Source organism: Onychostoma macrolepis, chromosome 05, assembly GCF_012432095.1.
Source record: "Onychostoma macrolepis isolate SWU-2019 chromosome 05, ASM1243209v1, whole genome shotgun sequence".
NCBI classification, from domain to species: domain Eukaryota; kingdom Metazoa; phylum Chordata; class Actinopteri; order Cypriniformes; family Cyprinidae; genus Onychostoma; species Onychostoma macrolepis.
In genome coordinates, this window is record NC_081159.1 from 37,854,050 (window position 1) to 37,873,752 (window position 19,703).

A 19,703-nucleotide genomic window follows, 5' to 3' on the forward strand; every position below is an offset into this window, starting at 1 on the left:
TTAATGTTGCAGTTATCATTATAGTTGGCATTAACATTGATGTTGTTGTGAAGGTGTGTGTTTTGTCCAATGTTGTGCACTGACACACACACAACAGGATGTAAGCGTTTGTGGCCAGCATTGTGAGAGACATGATTTGACGACATTTCCTGCACTGACGGCCTGACTCGCGCTGTCCGAGCTCAGCAGAAGTGTATCTGATGTCTAAGCGTTGTGTTACACGCGAGCAGCGAGACTCCCTCATCTGTGTGTGAATGCACAAGACCGTGTCTCATGCAACTTTAACCCAGACACATGTATTATTAACGCTCGAGCTGCTCGGCCTGAGGCAGGGGCTGCACACAGGTACACACACACGCGCATGGCTGCGGCTGTGAGCAGTACAGCAGTACAGGTGCTGGTCATATAATTAGAATATCATCAAAAAGTTGATTTATTTCACTAATTCCATTTCAAAAAGTGAAACTGTATATTATATTCATTCATTACACACGGACTGATATATTTCAAATGTTTATTTCTTTTGATTTTGATGATTAGAGCTTACAGCTCATGAAAGTCAAAAATCAGTATCTCAAAATATTAGAATATTACTTAAGACCAGATTCTCTATGGGGTTCAGGTCAGGCGAGTTTGCTGGCCAATCAAGCACAGTAACACTATGGTCATTGAACCATCTTTTGGTACCTTTGGCAGTGTGGGCAGTTGCCAAGTCCTGCTGGAAAATGAAATCAGGATCTCCATAAAGCTTGTCAACAGAAGGAAGCATGAAGTGCTCTAAAATTTCCTGGTAGATGGCTGCGTTGACTGTGGACATCAGAAAACACAGTGGACCAACACCAGCAGATGACATGGCAGCCCAAATCATCACAGACTGTGGAAACTTCACACTGGACTTCATGCAACATGGATTCTGTGCCTCTCCACTCTTCCTTCAGACTCTGGGACCTTGATTTCCAAATGAAATGCAAAATTTACTTTCATCTGAAAAGAGGACTTTGGACCACTGAGCAACAGTCCAGTTCTTTTTCTCCACAGCCCAGTTAAGATGCTTCTGACGTTGTCTCTGGTTCAGAAGTGGCTTGGTAGCCCTTTTCCTGAAGACGTCTGAGCGTGGTGACTCTTGATGCACTGACTCCAGCTTCAGTTCTCTCCTTGTGAAGCTCTCACAAGTGTTTGAATCGGCTTTGCTTGACTGTATTCTCAAGCTTGCAGTCATCACTGTTGCTTCTGCACCTTTTCCTACCCAAATTCTTCCTTCCAGTCAACTTTGCATTTAATATGCTTTGATACAGCACTCTGTAAACAGCCACACCTTTCAGTAATGACCCTCTGTGACTTACCCTCTTTGTGGAGGGTGCCAATGTTCGTCTTCTGGATCATTGCCAAGTCAGCAGTCTTCCCCATTATTGTGGTTTCAAAGAACAAGAGATACCCAGAATTTATACTGTAGGGATGGTCATTAATTGAAACTCAAATGTAAATATTCTAATATTTTGAGATACTGATTTTTGACTTTCATGAGCTGTAAGCTCTAATAAGAAATAAACATTTGAAATATATCAGTCTGTGTGTAATGAATGAATATAATATACAAGTTTCACTTTTTGAATGGAATTAGTGAAATCAACTTTTTTATGATATTCTAATTATATGACCAGCACCTGTATGTCTGCTCTGAACACTGTTTTGCAGTACTTCACTGATGAAATGCATCTGAGAGAATCACGATGCAACACACTTTAAACCTGACCTTCCATGCCCAGTGTGAACTGAGAAGTGATATTAACTGCAATCTCTTTCTTGACTCATTTGTTCAGATAGAAGATACTCATTTTTACACTGGGTTTAATTCAAACTTCAAACACGTTTTTATTTTATTAAAAATTTATTTTGCATTGAATTCAAACATTATCACGTTATTTAATTTATAAACCATTTTTATCTGAATTTCTGCACAAATTAAGACCCGTTCACATCAAGATTGGTAACTTATATTAGCATCCACACCAGCAGACAATAAGGTTCTGTTTATTATAACAAGGTTCTGTTTATTATAACCATGCTCTGCAGTTTTGTCATGTGATGCTTTAATTGCTCAAGCTTTTTAAAGTTGTTAAATTACATATAATTAGTTATTAAAGCTTTATAATTAATCATTATAGTTATTGTCCTTGAAGTGAATAGGCTTTCATGCCTTTACTAATAAATAAAACTCATAGCAGGGCTTCAGATAAAAATTTAAAAAAAATCATTAAGGGGCCATTGGCTTCTATAAGAAACAAAATTAGGTGCCAAATTATTTTTGGGTGCCACAGAATAAACATTATTTTCCTTTCCTTTCTTTTTTTCAACACTAACATTTCAGTCATACTGTCATGTGTTTGTCTCATCTGTTCTTGTCTTTTCCGCAGTTTGAAACACTAAATGAGCGATTACGTGAGACATTTCAGTAGTCTCTATTATAAAATAGCCTACGTTTTGATGTCAATTAATGTTTGTTTCATACTATAGTAGTAAAGAGAAAGACATATGATGGGTTCACATGCGTCTTGAACTGAGATGTTAAAACAGTCACTCGTGTCGCATTAAAGAGTGCCAAAACGGTATTTGTTTAAATTTCGTTATGAATTTGGCAGAATTTTAAAGTTGATACTTTATTAAGAGGTAACTAAGCACAAAGCTCATTGCAATTATTGAATGGCAAGAGCGCTATAAATAATATGAAGTTAATGCATTAAGAGAACACAGCATATAGACTAAAGATCTTGATAACAAGGAGCCATATTAGTATCAATTCTAAGCGAGAATTGTTAACGATATTGTTAATGTCCACACAGCTGACAGCTTTACCTGTTGTAGTTTAAGTTATGCACGAAATGGACATTGATTTTTTGCACTTTAACTTTGCCCGTCTCCGTCATTTTCGATCTCTCTCACGCTGCACAACTGGAGCTGCTTTTAGCAGGTGTGCTGTCAACGCTGCTGTTTGGCAGAGATGAGGACTGTTTGAAAGTCTTTTTTTCACTAAAACCTAGTGCATTGTCTCAGGTTATTACGTCAACACAACAAAAGATGTAATTGCAAAACAATTAGGGAAAAGGCATTACATGCAAAAGTCGTTATGTAAATTTATATAGTCACCAATGGCGACCTCCAAAAACCTTAATGTTTTTGGTCGCAAATGTGACCGTTTTAGTTGCAGTCTGGAGCCCTGCATAGATTGATACTGTCCTCCCCAGTGTGTACTGCGCAGTATGCACTAAACTGCTGTCTCAGCCTGTGTGTGTGTCTCTCTTCCTGTCTGTATTGATCTCTCATACTGATGCAGAAAGTCAGATGGGAGACATCCTCACACACACACACTTGTTCATTAGGTTTGTTCGCCGTGCAGAGGTCAGGTGACCGTTGTAATGAGGTCATCTTGATTCAAGTGCTTGGGCTGTTTATCAGGGAACATCTCTCCTCTTCCTCTGCTCCAGTTACTGCTCTTCATCATCATCATCGTGGTCACATGAGCGTCGGCCGTTCTGCCTGCTCAATCAGTCTGTCTGACCAATGCTGTGGCTGATATTTGTCCTGAACAGCCCCGCAGGACACTTTCCACGTGAACTTCCTGTGCTGTATGAGCATCACGCTCACAGACTCAGACGGGAAGTATAAACAAACGTGAACGCAGAGCATCAGATCAGTTTTGTTCAAATACTCAGGATGTTTCTCAGATGCATCCCTGAACACAAAGGCATTCATCTGTAAATATGAGCTCTTCACACACATTAGCCTATTTCCATCCAGCCAAAAGCAAGCAAGCATGCTAGTGCCTGCAAAACACATTAGGACATTAGAGCTGCGCGATTTGGGTAAAAAATTTGGTCACAGTTTGGCCAAAATTGTGCTTATATTAATATGGCTAATAATTATTATTATGATTTATTATTGCAAAATAAAAATAATAAACAATAAGAAATATTACTATTGTAATTATGCTTTTGTTATTTAAAAAATATATAGAGAGAGAGTTTAAGAATAAATAATGTTAATTATTATATATTTTTTTTTAAACTGCAAGCTTACCTGGTAACATGCAGGCAGCCTATAACTATAAATCATTAGAAAGGTCTAAGGTTTTATTATAAAATATTATACTGTTATGATAAAAATATGCAACATTAAACCTCTATTGCTTTAGCTGAAAGGATAACAGTATAGTGAGATGGGAGAGATCATTCTGCCCTCATCACATTGTATAATTTAGTGGAAATTGAAAAGAGAGATGATGTTAACGTGAAAGATTTTTAGGTATTTTTCTAAATGTACACGCTTTGGGACTGAAGGGCCTTATTTTTTTCAGTTTTTTGATCGCAAATAATGGTTTCCTCTTTTTACAAAATTGTCTGGAAAATGTCTTCCTATAAACTCTCACGTTCTTAAGTCCCTGTGCTGTTTGATTGCTAGAAGTTGTCCCTTGAGTTGTCTGAATGACTCAGTCACGTTTTATGTGTGTCTGTAGCGCGTCTGTTCCAGCACCGGCGGCTCAGGTGGTTCAGCAGGTTCTGGCGACGGTGGAGGCCAATAAAGTGAGTCGCACATGAGCTGCACAACACAACTCGGTTACTGCTGATTGAAATGCCAGACTGCTTTTTATCAGAATTCAGTGTTTGTAACAATGATTTTGTCTTACAAATCACACACAGAACATCTCCAGTGAGTGAATGTCTGTCGTTTGGTGTAACTATTGTTTTTACTTGCAGAATTCCTGTCAAGGTGTGTTAAAGGTCTCGGCACCGCTGGCAGGTCCGGCGCAGACCCCATCAGGTAGTTTTGTGTTTGGTGAGTGTGACTCTGAGTTCCCACAATAGTACAAATAGTTCAGTATGAAGTAGAATAAATGTTAAATACCGGTAGATGAGGGCTGCACTACTTTGTTTATACTCTAGTACCTGTGTGTAGTAATGCTGGTTTGAGTGTCGTGATGAGCTTGTTTCTGTGTGGGCTGCTACAGGTGGAGCTGCTAAAACTGAGGCAGGAGCATCTTCATCCATCAGTGAGAAGAACTCAAAGGGCTTTTCATTTACTTCTCCGTGAGTTACTAAACATCATTACAATGACCACCTTCATCTCAATACAGGTCTTCATGGTTGTTATTGACTCTTATGAGTGGTTATCTTGGTTATCTTTTCACAGGTCAGCAGGGTTCAGTTTCGCCCCTCCATCACAGGACACCAACAACACTCAAGGTATCATCTCCATGTGTGTCTCGTGTCATTTAGAAAGGCAAATATTTAATGTTACTTACTATATTGTAGTTTTTAACACAGCTTTTGGTTAGGAAATGTCAAGGTTTTCAGTGCCATTCCAATGGCCAGGAGGGCCTGAAAGAATCTGCAGAAATGTCCACATAATTTAGAGCAGTGTTTCTCAACCGAGGGCTTCAGATAACTTATGGAATTCTAAAATTTAATTTTTTATTTTAATTATTGTTACTTTAGTTGCTTATGTTAATCTTTGAATCGTCAGAATAATTTGAAATTGAATTTTACATTATTGAAAAAATTATAAAATCCACTTAGCACAATCCCCCCCCAAATATCCCTCAAATTCAGTGCAGAATATGTGAGAGATTTTGCAGGTTCTAGACCTTCCAATGGCTTATTGGTCACATTGGTTTATTGGTATTGGTCTCTTTTAGTAAATGTCTTTTTTTTTTTCTACTTTTGCAAATAGCAAAGAGTTCTAGCCTACCAGGCAAGTTCTCTTTTGCAAGCAGCACGGGAACAAAGATGACATTTGGTCCTGTGGGGTCTGAGGAGCCGTTTTCCTTCACTTCAAAACTGTCATCTCCCGCACAGAGCGTGAGCTCCTCTACACCACCTCCTGAGCCATCTAAACTCCTTCAAGCTCCCAAAACCCAGGGCAATGCTGGAGAAACTCTCGGCTCTTTTTCTGGCTTAAGAGTGGGCCAAAGTGAGGATGGAAAGGAAGTCCCCAAGACCACCTTGGGTTTCGCTTTTGGACAACCTGGCAATGGATCTACAGGATTTGCTTTCAGTTCTGCACAAATCAAGCCTGCAGAAACTGGAAGTTCGTTGGAATCAACAGGCACTGCAGCAGAAGCTCCAAAGGCGACTACGGCACAAGGATTTGCCTCGTCTACGTTCACCTTTAAACCACAGGAGGGAACTGTTCCCTCAATAAAGCCAAGTTTCACCATTCCGTCGACATCTTCCTTTCCACCAGCTGCCACTTCTTTCGACAGTCTATTGCGAGCACCTCTATCAGAGACGCAAACTCTTCCAACAAAGTCCCTCCAACCAGAAATGACGACTTCAACTGAGCCGGCTCCCTCCAGTGATACTGAATCTAAAGAACCTCCAGCAGAACCCAGTCCTAAACCACCAACCTTAAGTGCTCCATCAGCCGTACCAGTCACTGAACCCGCTGCTCCTACCAATACTGAGCCCACTACAGCACCTTCCAACAAGCCCCTAACTCCTCCAACTCTTGAGGTCTCTTCCACACCACCTCCATCAATTACCCCACCATCTGAGACACTGGCGCCTGTCTCCGAGCTTCCTGCAGCAGAGCCAGTCTCTGATCCTGCCCCTGAGACCACTAGCACTTCCACAACCACTCCTGCACCACAAGAGACACCAGCAACCACCCCATCCTCAGCTCCAACATCCGAGAAACCAGGCTCAATCTTCGCCCCACCTTCGGGTGGCACAGACAGTCTGACTGTAGGAGCCATGAATCTCACCAGTGTTGTCACTACAGCGGCCTCCTCTGCCCCATCTGCAGCCATCACCACCAGTACAGCTCCAACCCCAGTCTTCGGACAACATACTTCTGCCGCTCCGACCACTGTGTTCGGGTCTACCGTCTTTGGTGCCAATTCTGCCACCTCTGGCTTTGGAAAGCCTGCCTTCGGACAGAGTCACGGTGCAGGATTCGGCCAGCCTGCGGCCTCTGGTTCTGCTAGCAGCTTCACATTTGGTCAGGCCGCGTTTAGCGCAAATTCTGGGTTTGGGCAGCCGGCGGCAGCCACCACCACGTCAGCCACAAACAGTGGAGGAGGAGGACTGTTTGGATCCTCTGGCACAAATAGTGCCAGTTCCTTCTCTTTCGGAGCCAGCGCAACCAGCTCTGCAGCCAGTACTGGCACTGGGCCCTTTGGCCAGAGCAGCACAACTGTTTTTGGACAGTCCAGCTCAGGCTTTGGCCAGGGATCCATGTTTGGCAGCAACACCACCACAGCATCGTCCTCTGGATTCGGCTTTGGACAACAACCAGGTGGGTTTTTAGAAAGCGCAATACTCATTATGGCCTGTTTCCACACATTCTGACAGGGAAGAGTAGGATGAAATTATATATGAAGTTTATTGGATGAGACCCAGAGCTGGTGCTAACTTGGAGAAGTTGCTGGATTGATCCCGACCAGGGTTGTTGCTAGACCCTTTTTTACTGTGGTATGAACCCCAACAAAGTACTACTGCTAAATCTTCGTCTTACACCGTTTCCTAACTACACATGACACGACTCGAAATTTCTATTTTAGAAATGGTTTCTAATTCTGCGACTAGAGCAACAACATAGCAACTATGACAGTGATAATCTCAGGTACTGATTGTGCGCCTTATTCAATGGTAAAAGTGTCTAAAGTGAGTTTGAATATCATTTTGCGTGACCTTTATAGCCATACTGAAAGCAATAACAGATGGCTTACCCCAGATCTTGAAAATAAATGAAAGCAAAGATGTACGTTAAAACTGTGAACTCAATGTGAAACAAGCATATTTCATGACAAAGATGGTATCAGTCACTCACTATGTACTTTTAATAATGTTAAAAAGGTTTAATATTTATGAATTAGATTATAAACTTATCCATTTCGTTGCGAGTGCAGTGCGCTTCCAGAGAGACCCCACCCACACAGGCTTTTGATTGGCTGTGATATTTGATTGATTCTGTCACATTGCGTTGTCGTGTCGTGCCATGTTGCCTGTGGTGTGGACAGCCAGAATGTTTGTTGCTGGAGTATTGTCACAACGTGTGTAGTCGGGACACGGTGTAATTGTGGAGGTTACCATTTACCAACTTGAATCGTTTTCCCTGTTAAAGGGGTCATCGGATGCCCATTTTCCACAAGTTGATATGATTCTTTAGGGTCTTAATGAAAAGTCTATAACATACTTTATTTCTCAATGGTAGTGTAAAAAACACCCTTTTTACTCTGTCAAAATCAGCTCTGTTTTCAGCAAGCTGTTTTTTAGTCCATGTTGCTTTAAATGCTAATAAGCTCTGCTGACCCCACCCCTGTCTTCCATGGGGTGACGAGCAGTACTGTTTACTTTAGCTGTGAAACTGGCTAACTAGCACATTATTAGGAAAGGTGATTTGCAAAGATTCATAAAAAACCCTTAGACTCACTTCTGTAGATCAAGCTGGATCACGAATGATTCGCGTGAACATAAACGCATTTAGGCAGATCGGGGATTGGCGCATTCCCTTCAAAAATGAAAGTAACGTTAATCTTCTGCGTCTTCAGTAGCTCAGATGTCAGGAGTAAATGATGACTGCTGTATTCATTACTACATCCAACAACAAAACACCTCAATCGCTTAATCTGAGACACAATGGCAGACAGCTCTCAGCTCACTCAGGGCGGGTCTAAGGTAAGACAGCCTTGTCAATCAACTATCGTGGGAGCGGCCTGCGCAGAACTACGTCATTCTGACAGGAATCTCAGGACAGCCTGATTTGAGAGAGGGAATTTTAAAAAAACACTGGGTGGCTTTTTATCATTATAGGATGGATGTGTACACACACTTCCAGCAAATATTTATGTTCAAACAACGTCAAGTGAATTTCATCCGATGACCCCTTTAATATTTTAGAAATAATGTTTTGTTTTCTGTCAGCTGTTTAGAAGCAGAACTAGTTATTCAAATTAATGGCTATTGGTCAAAGTGGTTTGCAAAAAAAGTGTCAAATTGAGTTTGATTCAGTCAAACAGTTCATTAATGTACTGAAGCAGTATCTCTTATTGTAACTGGATGCTTTATAAGGTAAAATAATAAGTGATAGATATGGTTATATTTACAGTCCACTGTATGATATAGAACTCGCAAATGTCTTTTATGTGTCAGCGATGAAGCAGCTCTTTATTGAATGTGCAGGTTGTGTACAAGCAACATTCTGTACTAAAGGTTAAGACAATTTATATCCATAACAGTACTAATGAAAGGCTAGAAACGCTTTAGGAGCGAGACATGAACCTTCAGCAGATCAGTACTTTTAACCCCAGAGGGATTGTCCCACATTTATACAGAGCATCTTGATGTTACGCCACCCGCTCACTGTGAAGCCCACAGCACATCCACTAGGCTGTGTATTTAATTAATTCAATTGAAGCCTTTTGCAGTTTAATTATCACACTGGGCCATATTGTGAATATAAAATGATTGTGCAGCCATGTTTGTGAAATTTGCTTTTCCACCATTGTGCCGAATAGCTGTTATTGTTATGGTTTGCTGTGCTGTGAAATCAGTAAGAATTTACACAACAAATACATTTATCCATTTGGCAGATATTTTTATCCATAGCCACTTACGTTTTATTCAAGTTACCCATTTAATCAGTTATTGCTTTCCGTGGGAATTGAAACCGTGACCTTGCTAGTGCCATGCTCTACTTTTTGTGCTACAGGAATGCATCAGTTGTTAACCTGATAATGCCTTGATACTGTATGTAAACTATGCAAGGAATCACAGGCAATGAAATAAGAACTACAGCTTATGAATTGCTGAAATGCAGCAGTTCATTTACACATGCAACTCATGATCCAGTGTTTTCAGTATCTCAGAACAGTTCACAGTCAATTCTGCTCCATATGAACTCCTATCTTCCTTAATTTGTAATGAAAATCAATTTTATTGTCAACAAAAGAAAAGCTTAAGATCTCTCTTCAGTTTTCCACGAAAATGAAAGCCTGATGTTTTACTGTTTGAAAGTGAATAGATTAAGTCATCCATAAATATTAGTGTTGTAATTTTATAGTTGATTTATAAAATAGTAATAATAATTTATTTTAAAATACAAAAGTAGTATTATTCATTGTAATATGTTTCCTTATTGGTTTGTTTCATTTATTTGTATATTTTAAATAATTATATTAATATGTATCAGTTTGTTTATTTATATTAGTAGATATTTATTATTGTTACTATTATGTAGCCATATTAAATGGGTTCTATAAACCCCCCACCCCGTGTGAATGTGGCATGAGACAACTGAACTGAAAAAAATGAATGCAAACTACAGTAGTGGCCAAAAGTATTAGAACACTTGGCATATTTAAGAGGTTTCAGTTGTTTTTGTTGAATTGGCCATTACAATACCCATAAAATGAACTATTGCCGGAACTACCTGCGACGGAAGGAATCTGCTGGAACACTGAAAATGATGGACTGGCCCCCTCAAAGTCCATAACCTCAACCCCATCGAGCAAAATTGAGGCGAGTTGGAAAATAAACTGGACAGATCTGTTGTACATTCAAAGGAAAGCCTTTGGCTTGAGTTGCAGAAAGCATTTGATAACATTAGTGTTGACGTTCTCAGGAAATATATTGACACTATGTCAGAGAGATGTGCTGCTGTAATCGCTGCAAAAGGTGGACACACCATTAAAGTTAAAAGTGGGTAAAACAGTATGACTCACTTCATCTGATATTTGGTGTGCTCAGAGCAACTATCTGCATATTTCATGAACAAGGAAATGAAATCATATTTTGGAGGCAAACGACTGTCAATATTTTCAGATCTGTCAGGTGTTCTAATAACTTTGGACACCACTGTATATAGGGTGAGCATTTTTCCTAAAATCATGTTAAAAATCCTCAATAAAACCACATTTTAAAGCTGATAAATAAAAACATTTGGGGGGTTGCCGAGTTTGAGCATGGAGAGGACATTCAGTGATGCAGAGCGGTTTGGATATGATGGTGGAAAAGCAGCTAAATGGTAATTTTAGAAGACAGACTCTAGATGCATTAAACGTGTTGACATCTAGTGTGCGTGTTTACGTGAGTAGTTGGGTGTTGTTCATGAACGTGTCAGGGCTGTGGATGTGATTGTCCAGCACTGGAGAATGTGCAGCAGTCTCAGGCGTGTCCTTAGGCCAGGATTTCTCCCATTCCTATGAATTCTCAGATATCCTGAGACATCCACATTATAAGCAGCTGAGTCTCTGACCCCTGAGCTTCAGTGACATTGTAGGATGCCCGATTCACACCTGTTTATGCTCTGCTTATTTAGACTCACGCTAAACTCAAGAAATGTGCTGTTTGAAATTATGCAAATGTATCGACCTTGGCCTGCATATTATGTTCTGATTTTCTGGATAATCACTGACATTTGAGATGAACTGTACATTACCGAACCAGTTAAACAGATAGAGCAGCACAAAGAGATTGTTACTTGAAAGTCAATGTTTCAGTCTCAAAATTCAAATTAATCAAATGTAATCTTCCTTGCTGCTTGCACAAAATTTGATACACTAATACAAAAAAAATTTGTATTCACAAATGTCTATGAACAAATCGCTGTACATTTAGTTTAATTCTGCATTTGTTTGTGGATAGTAAGATACATATGCAGTATTTGTTTATCATTTCATATGATTTTGCAGTTTCATAGATTGTACATTAATTTATTCATATTTGAGAGTGATCCTGCAGTGTAAACGCACATTGTTGTGATGTTTTGCATAATCAGCGACATTTGAGATCAGCTGCTGTTTATTTTTTCACTTGTGCATTTCTGAATCAGTCAGTCAGATAGAGGAGCATGTTGAAAGGCAATGCTTCAGTGAGACAATCAAGTCTCAAAATCCAAGTAAATCAAATGGGATTGTCAATGAATGCATGCCACTCGATCCACAAACACACATCGTCCATATTGCATGCACTATTACCAAAAAAACCCCATCTCTATTAGTGCAATTTACTGTACATATGTTTAATTCTGCATTTCTTTGAAAGGTATGTGGTTGTGGATAGTAAGATGCATTTGCAAGGTTTATCAAGTTCATATATAATTGTGCATGCATTTATTTTGAGCCTGATTTCATCCAGTGCCAAAGAATAAGCACAGTTTCATGTTTGATCTCTTAATAACTGTGTGTTTTTTGCATAGCGTTTGGCAGCAACCCCTCCACCTCATCAGTGTTTGGACAGCAGGCCAGTGGAGCCAGCGTGTTTGGCCAGGTACAGTCCTTATAAAATACCTCTTCGTATGCTAAAGCAGGCGGGTTGTTCAGCTGCATGTGTGTGTTTGAGTCTAAGATGCAGTGATGGCGTTTCATCAGCATGTGGTGGAGGCTGAAGCTGCGACGTACCAGATAAAAAGTTTCAGTTTCACTCTGCCGCAGGCTTTTGAATTGAGACGAGCTGTCAGTCTGCTGAAGGACTGCTTTGAGTCACCAGAATTACATATTGCTTCTATCTTTCCATTCCGAGTCAAATTTCAAATTCAAATACAGCAGACTGGTTTTGCTATGGTCAAAAAATCCCTTAACCGAAGCAATATTGTATTTAATAGCTTATTAACATTTGTGAATCAGATTAAACACCCAGTAATGTAGTTGATTATACTAATTGCAGGTTTTTGTGGTTGAAAATGTGAATCTCAAGTACGAATGTGATGTGATTTTGCAATCAGGCTCAGTCTGGCGGAAGTCTGTTCGGGTCGAACACTGGAAACGCTTCATCAGGATCAGGGTTTTTCAGTGGTCTTGGAGGAAAACCCAGTGAAGACGCTGCCAACAAAAACCCGTTTGGAACGCCAGCCGCAGGTGGATTCGGCCAACCCATTAATACAGGTGTGCACACAGATATTTACTCTTACCAGGGCTATTGTATTAACCTGAAACCAAAAATAAATAAAATGAAATAAATGTTAACTGAAATAAGAAAAACTTAGTTCATTTGTTTCAGCTAATTCTCAGGGCAGTTTTTTAGTTTAACTTGATATACTAAAATAGCTAAAACTGGAAAAAATAAATAAATAAATTTAAAAAAAATACGAAGACGAAAATTAAAGGAAAATCTAGTAATAAAAAAACAATCAAAATGTGAATAAAATTGATTCTAGTATCTAAATGATCGCTCTGTGTTTTGTGCACCAGAGAGAGTCTCATCTGTCTCGTATGCATTAGTGCTGAGGTTCTTGTGTGGTTTGTTTCTCGCAGGTCCATCTAACCTGTTTGGGAACAGCGGAGCGAAGGGCTTTAGTTTCGGTAACAGTTCGTTTGGTGAACAGAAACCCAGCGGCTCATTCAGCTCTGGCACGGGGTCTGTAGCCGCACAGGGCTTCGGATCGTTCTCTACACCCACCAAACCAGGTCAATCACATTCTACACAATTTGATGCAGTCTAACACATAAACGAGGAAGTGGACATTGTAATGCCAAGGACTATTATTATTGTTTTTATTATTTTGAATATTTAATTTTTATAATTATGATATTGTTTATTTTCATTTGATTTCTATTTAATTCTATTATTGTTTTGTCATTTTGTTATTTAATTTTTATTATTTTGAATTAAATTTTTATCCTTTTTTTCCATTTAATTCTATGATTTAGTTTATTATATTATTATAATAATAATTATATTAACACAATAGCATTAATAAAGTTAAATAAATTATTTATTTAGTTTTATTAATGTTGTTTTTTTTTTTTTTTATTTATTGGTATTATTTTTGTTATTTTATGTTTGTGTGTATATATTTTATTTATTTATTTATTTTTGATAATGATGATTGGTTAGTAACAATTGTCTTTTACATTCAGCTTGAATCTTTTCTAAAACCAAACAAGCATTTACTTTAATGTCAGCGATCCAAAAAATGTAATTCAATGACATGACTCACTGAATTATTCAGCTGGCTGTAATTTCAGAGCGCTCAGTGAGCGACTCTTTCCTGAACAATGGCGGTGTGTTTCCTGTTCTCCTGTCTCGAATTGATGCTGATGTGTGTGCTTCTGCTCTGATGTTCTGCAGCTGGTTTCGGAAGTGCGCCAGTCTTCGGCAGTCCTCCAACTTTCGGCGGATCTCCAGCATTCGGTGGGTCAGCAGGCTTTGGCTCCGCCCCTTCCTTCAACAGTCCGCTGGGCTCCTCCTCGGGGAAGGTGTTTGGTGAGGGAACCACAGCCGCCAACGTCGGCGGATTTGGGTGAGTTTCTGCTTCCACGTCCGGTGCAATACAGTGATTTTAATGTGAATTTGTGTCAAATCAAAACCATTTTCACCATGTTTTCAGGAGTAAAATGTTGTATAAATCCGTGTCAATGATATATGAACAATCCTTCAGAATATAGAGAAGACTAAAACTATAAGTTTTGGAGTTTGTCAGTTCTGCTGAAGTGGAGAAACAAACTCACCACCTGTTAAAGATATCATCTACAGATTTCAATATTTTATGTGTATTTTGGGTGTTTTCTTTCCACTAGTCTGAAAGAAGACATGTTAGGAAAGCAAAATAGTCCAGATTCGCCCAGTGCATATAAACACACTGGATGAAAGCGTGACAGTGCAGTGAAGCTGGAGCGTGCTTTACTGTGATGAATGGGATCAGAGCTATGTTTTATTGTTCATGTTAGACAGCAGAATAGATGAATGTGCATGTATTTTGTGTCTCAAGTTGATCAGATGAAGTTGTCGAGCGGTTTGTCGTGACATCTGTGTGCAGACGCTCAGAATGAAGGAAATTAAATGCTGGATTATTGTAATTTTCATCTCCAGCAGCGGCTCACATGAGCGTGTTTGTCTGAAATGATGCAGGATGTAGGTTATGCAGAGATTATGCGTGTGTGTGTGTGTGTGTGTGTGTGTGTGTGTTGGAGATTACAGGCTGTGAGAGAGATCAGGAGTCTCCCGTCACAGATCAGCACAGGCTGCTGTATGTTCAGCTTCTCAACACCATTGTAAATGTGTTATTGCATGGAGATAAAGTGAAACTTCTACATGATTATATTTCTACTGGACTAAAGTGGATATATGTGGTTTGGGAGACTATGGTTAGGGCAGTTTATATAAGACACACAAAATGACCATTTTCACAATATTGACTGACTCTTAATTCACTAAAGACAATGAAAACTGGAAATGTTTCTAATCTCTTGACAATAGCATCTGTAGATTTTGTGAACAAACGTAGGGGTCCTCCGATTGATCGTCTGTCTATAAGAAAGCTGCACAGTTGACACAGAAATTGTCACCAATCGAGGCAGTGTTATCACTAAAGTTTATAAATTGCATTTGTTTTTAATTCTTGCCAGTGTTTAACCATTCAGTGCTCGCGCGCTCTCCTGGAGACCGTGCGCACATGCACACTCGAAGCGCACACACATAACACCAGGTTCACACATACTCCTTTTGCAGTGCGTAGGCCTATGCTGTGCGTATTTTTTCCGTGCTCATGTTAACGGATTTTAAAGCGTTCACACTGCACACGGCTGCAGTGCGCTCCAGAAGCAGTCTGCAGCAGTGCAGCGATTGATTCCACACAGAGTTTGCTGCACGTGCTGAATTAAAGTAACAGCGCATTGTTTGCGGTAAATATGAAAACGAAAATATAGTAATTACACTATAAATACATATAAAGTCTGATGTGTCACAGTCAACACCTAGGCTATGGCTTTTTGCCTAGGTTTAAAGAAAAAGAGCACTTTTAGATAAACAAGGCAATAATAGATGGCACTCGTGGAGGTAGGAAAAAAAATTCTTTATGAATCGCAGGATTGCGGCAATAGAGGCAATAGAGCTGACTGTTTCTGTCAGTGCTAAGTTTTAATTTAGAATGTTTGTGGTAACGAAAGAAAAGTATTTTAAATGTTTTGCCACTTGCTTGAGCAGCTGTTTTGTGCTGTAAAAAATGCTCCCCTCCACCTCTAAAATTAAAAAAATAAATCCTCTCTCACAAGAGTCGCCTAATAAGAGGGAAATTTCCCCCATTTTCAAAAATGAAATTCAGGCCCTGAATAAATGTCTAAAATTCCTGATTGGAGTATTACTATAAATAATTCTACATGATGATAAAAATAAGTCTTTTAAAAAGATCTTATCGAACCTTTCCATCATCTAGTGAGTTTTAAACTCACTTACAGATAATTACTTGAGATGAAGATAAAGACTTAAGATATCTGGCCTGTTGTGTTTCTGTAGTTTAAGTTAAAAGTGGAGAAAATGTGTTTTGAAGCGTTGCTGTGAAACTAGACGAGACACTGCAAGTCAAATGGAATAATTGATGGATATTGATCATCAATTGTGAGCACAGCGTCCGTCGTGAGCAGAATGAAAACACCAACACAGCGCTCGAATAAAAACAGCTTGTCAGTGACTGAAATAATGCAGCAAGTGAACAGAAATAAAACCAAGAACAAAAAAACTGATCATGAGCAACAGATGTAAGCATGCAAACGAAGTTGAACAGATAATGACACAAGACACACTGAGTTTATTACTAAAATAAAGAGGAAATAACAGTTTAAAGGGATGGTTCACCCAAAAATGAAAATTCTGTCATTAATTACTCACCCTCATATCATTTCAAACCCATAAGACCGAGAGCTCTCTGACTCTGCATAGACTGCAACGCAACTGACATGATCAAAGCCCAGAAAGCTAGTAAGGACATCATTAAAATAGTCATAAATGGTCCATAACCTTAATTTTATGAAGCCACAAGAATAATTTTTGTGTGCAAAGAAAACAAATATACATTTATTCAATCTCTTTCGTGTCAGTCTTTCCGTGTCTGTAATTAATAAGAGAATTTTCATTTTTTTGTGAACTAACCTTTAATTCTGAAACAACTACAGCTATATTTACACACACAGGGTCTTGTGCTAATAAAAGCCTCTAGTAAATGAGTAAATCTGATTCGTGTTATGACGGATGAGGTCAGAGGTGTGGGTAATTTTAGTGATATGTGCTGCGATCTAATCCTGTGTGTGTTGCAGCTGCGCCGAGCCACATAACTCACCCAAATAAACCCGCTGCCATCTGTCACATGTTCATGCTCTGACGCGACGCATGCTTGTGATTGTGTGTTTCAGGTTCGCGTCTCCTCAGAGTGCGCCGTCCTTTGGCTCTCTAGCGGGTTCAAACACAGCGCCGTCGTTCGGCAGTCTGGCACAGCAACAGCAACAGCAGCAGCAACAGCAGCAGCAGCAGCAGCAGCCGCCGCCGGGCTTCGGTGCTCAGAGCGGTGCTTTCACTGGCTTCGGTTCATCTGGAGGTGAGTTCACAGCTTCCAACCGATGCTGATGTAGCCGCAGCAGGACCAGCGTTAGAGCCGATAACGTGCTGCGTTCAGCTAGTTCAGTTTAATCACACACCTGATTTCAGACTCCGCCTTCATTCAGACTACACTAGATTTTGTAGCCAATTGACCTATCGGTAAGCCCCGCCCCCCTTAGTTACTGTTGCTCCCTCGGACAAACAAAAGGAGTTGCTCACTGTCTTACAATGACAGCTGCAGTGTGAAAACCTTGTCCCATGATGTTTTTGCACAATTTTGGACACACAAGGCCACCAAATGGGAATTAAATATTCCATGGAGGGATTTATAAAATATTTTAAAATAAATACGGTGGGTAACTCAAGCGAGGGTTTACAGATCACAATGCAAGCGGGAGAAGTCTCATATTACAGTCGGCCGTCACAGACATCAAGGATGACAACATGCAGGATCAACACTGTTCTTGTATCTGTTCATATACATGTACATATACAAATACTGTTCATATTTAACCAGTTTAATATGGAGAGGCACTGAAATGTAGACCTTCATTTGTGTTTTTGACCTACACTGTACAAGACGCGAGAACAGTCCGCTATTTAGGTTTGTACATTAGCATGGACTCACAAACTTTAACGTTAGCTAGTTTTAGCCAGAGATACCTTGCTGAAGCACAAGATAACATTAAACGTTCTGCTTGAGCAGATGAAAATTGTAACTTAATGAGTGTATGACAACCAGAAAATGAACGTTTTTGTCTTCATTTGTATTGAGGTGAATACTTAGGGACATTTTGCTCTGTTTTGTTTGGATTCAGGAAATGTGATATAATAAATGATATTGCCCATCCTCTCAGGATACCTGGAATCAGCGTTACAAGTACCTCAGGCACATCGTTTTTTCCATTTTTGAAGCATAAACAATGCGAGCTTCGGATCTTCCAATGTTTCTCTATGGCGCTAAAGATGTCCGAGTTGCGCTTACCGATATGTCAATTGTTTCTTTTCATGTAGGGCTTGAGTCTCTGTCATCTACAAAACTAGACAATCACAACATGATTTAGCATTTTACACACTAAAGTTTGGCCAAAAGTTTTACACGCTCATTAATTTAAAAATGAATTCAGATTGATTTTAACAAACCAAAATCTCAAGTCAGACTTCATTATGTCAAATAATACTCATAATGAACAAATAAACTAATTACCTAAACACACCGAGCAACCTTTTTTATTTTATTTATTAATATTTTGAATTACGTTTTTATATTCAGTTTTCCTTTTTAATTTTAGTTTTAATAATTTTGTTTGGCACTTTAAGCTTAAGTTTTGTCATTAAGCTTAACTTTTTATTTTTTTCAGATTATATATTTCAGGTATATTAGAAGGCAGCATTTCTCATTTTTGTGCTTTTATCATCTTTTTTTCAATGTTTTACTTCAGTTAGTTGCCAAGACAATGTTTGTAATTTTAGTTTTTGTAGTTTTGAACTTTTTGTAAATTTTATTAATTTTTTAGTAATTGTAATACTTTAAGTTGTGAAGGCAGTGTTTCTAATTTTAGTTTGTAATTTTGTGCTTTTGTTTTGTTGTTTATTTTAGTACTTTAACACAAACTTATTTGTTAATAATTTTCTAAATTTGGTTGTTAATGTAATATTTATAATCAGCTTTATTTCAATTAATGAAAAGCATTTTTAATTCTAATTTTAGTTTGAGTTACCAGTAACAGCACAGCAAGTTCAGTCGTGGCTCTGTTTCTCACGAGCTCTTATCTCTGCATCTCCTGTGAGATATCCGCTGCAGACAGACTCGAGTGCTGCTTACAGAATGTCGCACGTTACCTAGTTACAGTGATAAACCCACTCCAGACCTCTTTACTGCTTCACTTTCACTCGTCATTACTGATGAAGTCTGACTCTCAGTGTGTCTTGTTTGTCTGTAGGTTTTGGAGGTTTTGGGAACACCAGCACCAACCAGTAAGTGTTGTGTCATTCACACACATCCGTCAGTGTTCTGCTCACACATTCACATCTGATGATGTGTTCCAGGCCGTCGTCTCAGACGTTCAGCAGTTGGAGGAGTTGATCGGTGGACGTCAGCTGATCTGATCTGATCTGCTGTTTTATAGTGTGCGCGCAAGATTGAATGAGTTCTTAAAGTGTGCTGATGTCCTCCTGTTTTATGTTCAGTTCAGTTTCTTCTGTTTTAACCGCACAATGAGAAATAAACCCACGTGCTGTTGACCATACGTCTCATTTCTGTTCTTTAATGTCACACTCTAAAATATATTTAAGCCTAAATTTAAGATTTATTGTATTTGAATTGCATCTAAAATTTGGATTATAGTTTTATCATAAACTAATAAACTTAATGAGATGCATGTTTGTCAGTCATGCATC

The 19,703-nt window shown here is 39.1% G+C and overlaps 1 protein-coding gene across 1 annotated transcript in view; it reads left to right on the forward strand.

Moving 5' to 3' along the window:
* The window catches only part of nup214 (nucleoporin 214), a 46,926-nt gene extending 27,376 nt beyond the window's left edge, over positions 1 to 19,550 (forward strand). Inside the window, 12 exon segments of the mRNA XM_058774460.1 lie at positions 4,511 to 4,577; positions 4,752 to 4,830; positions 5,003 to 5,081; positions 5,185 to 5,237; positions 5,725 to 7,290; positions 12,193 to 12,263; positions 12,718 to 12,877; positions 13,247 to 13,399; positions 14,064 to 14,235; positions 17,120 to 17,301; positions 19,247 to 19,280; positions 19,353 to 19,550. Coding sequence (XP_058630443.1) covers positions 4,511 to 4,577; positions 4,752 to 4,830; positions 5,003 to 5,081; positions 5,185 to 5,237; positions 5,725 to 7,290; positions 12,193 to 12,263; positions 12,718 to 12,877; positions 13,247 to 13,399; positions 14,064 to 14,235; positions 17,120 to 17,301; positions 19,247 to 19,280; positions 19,353 to 19,389 — 2,653 coding nt within the window. The 3' untranslated portion in view covers positions 19,390 to 19,550.
* Positions 19,551 to 19,703: the final 153 nt, after the last annotated feature.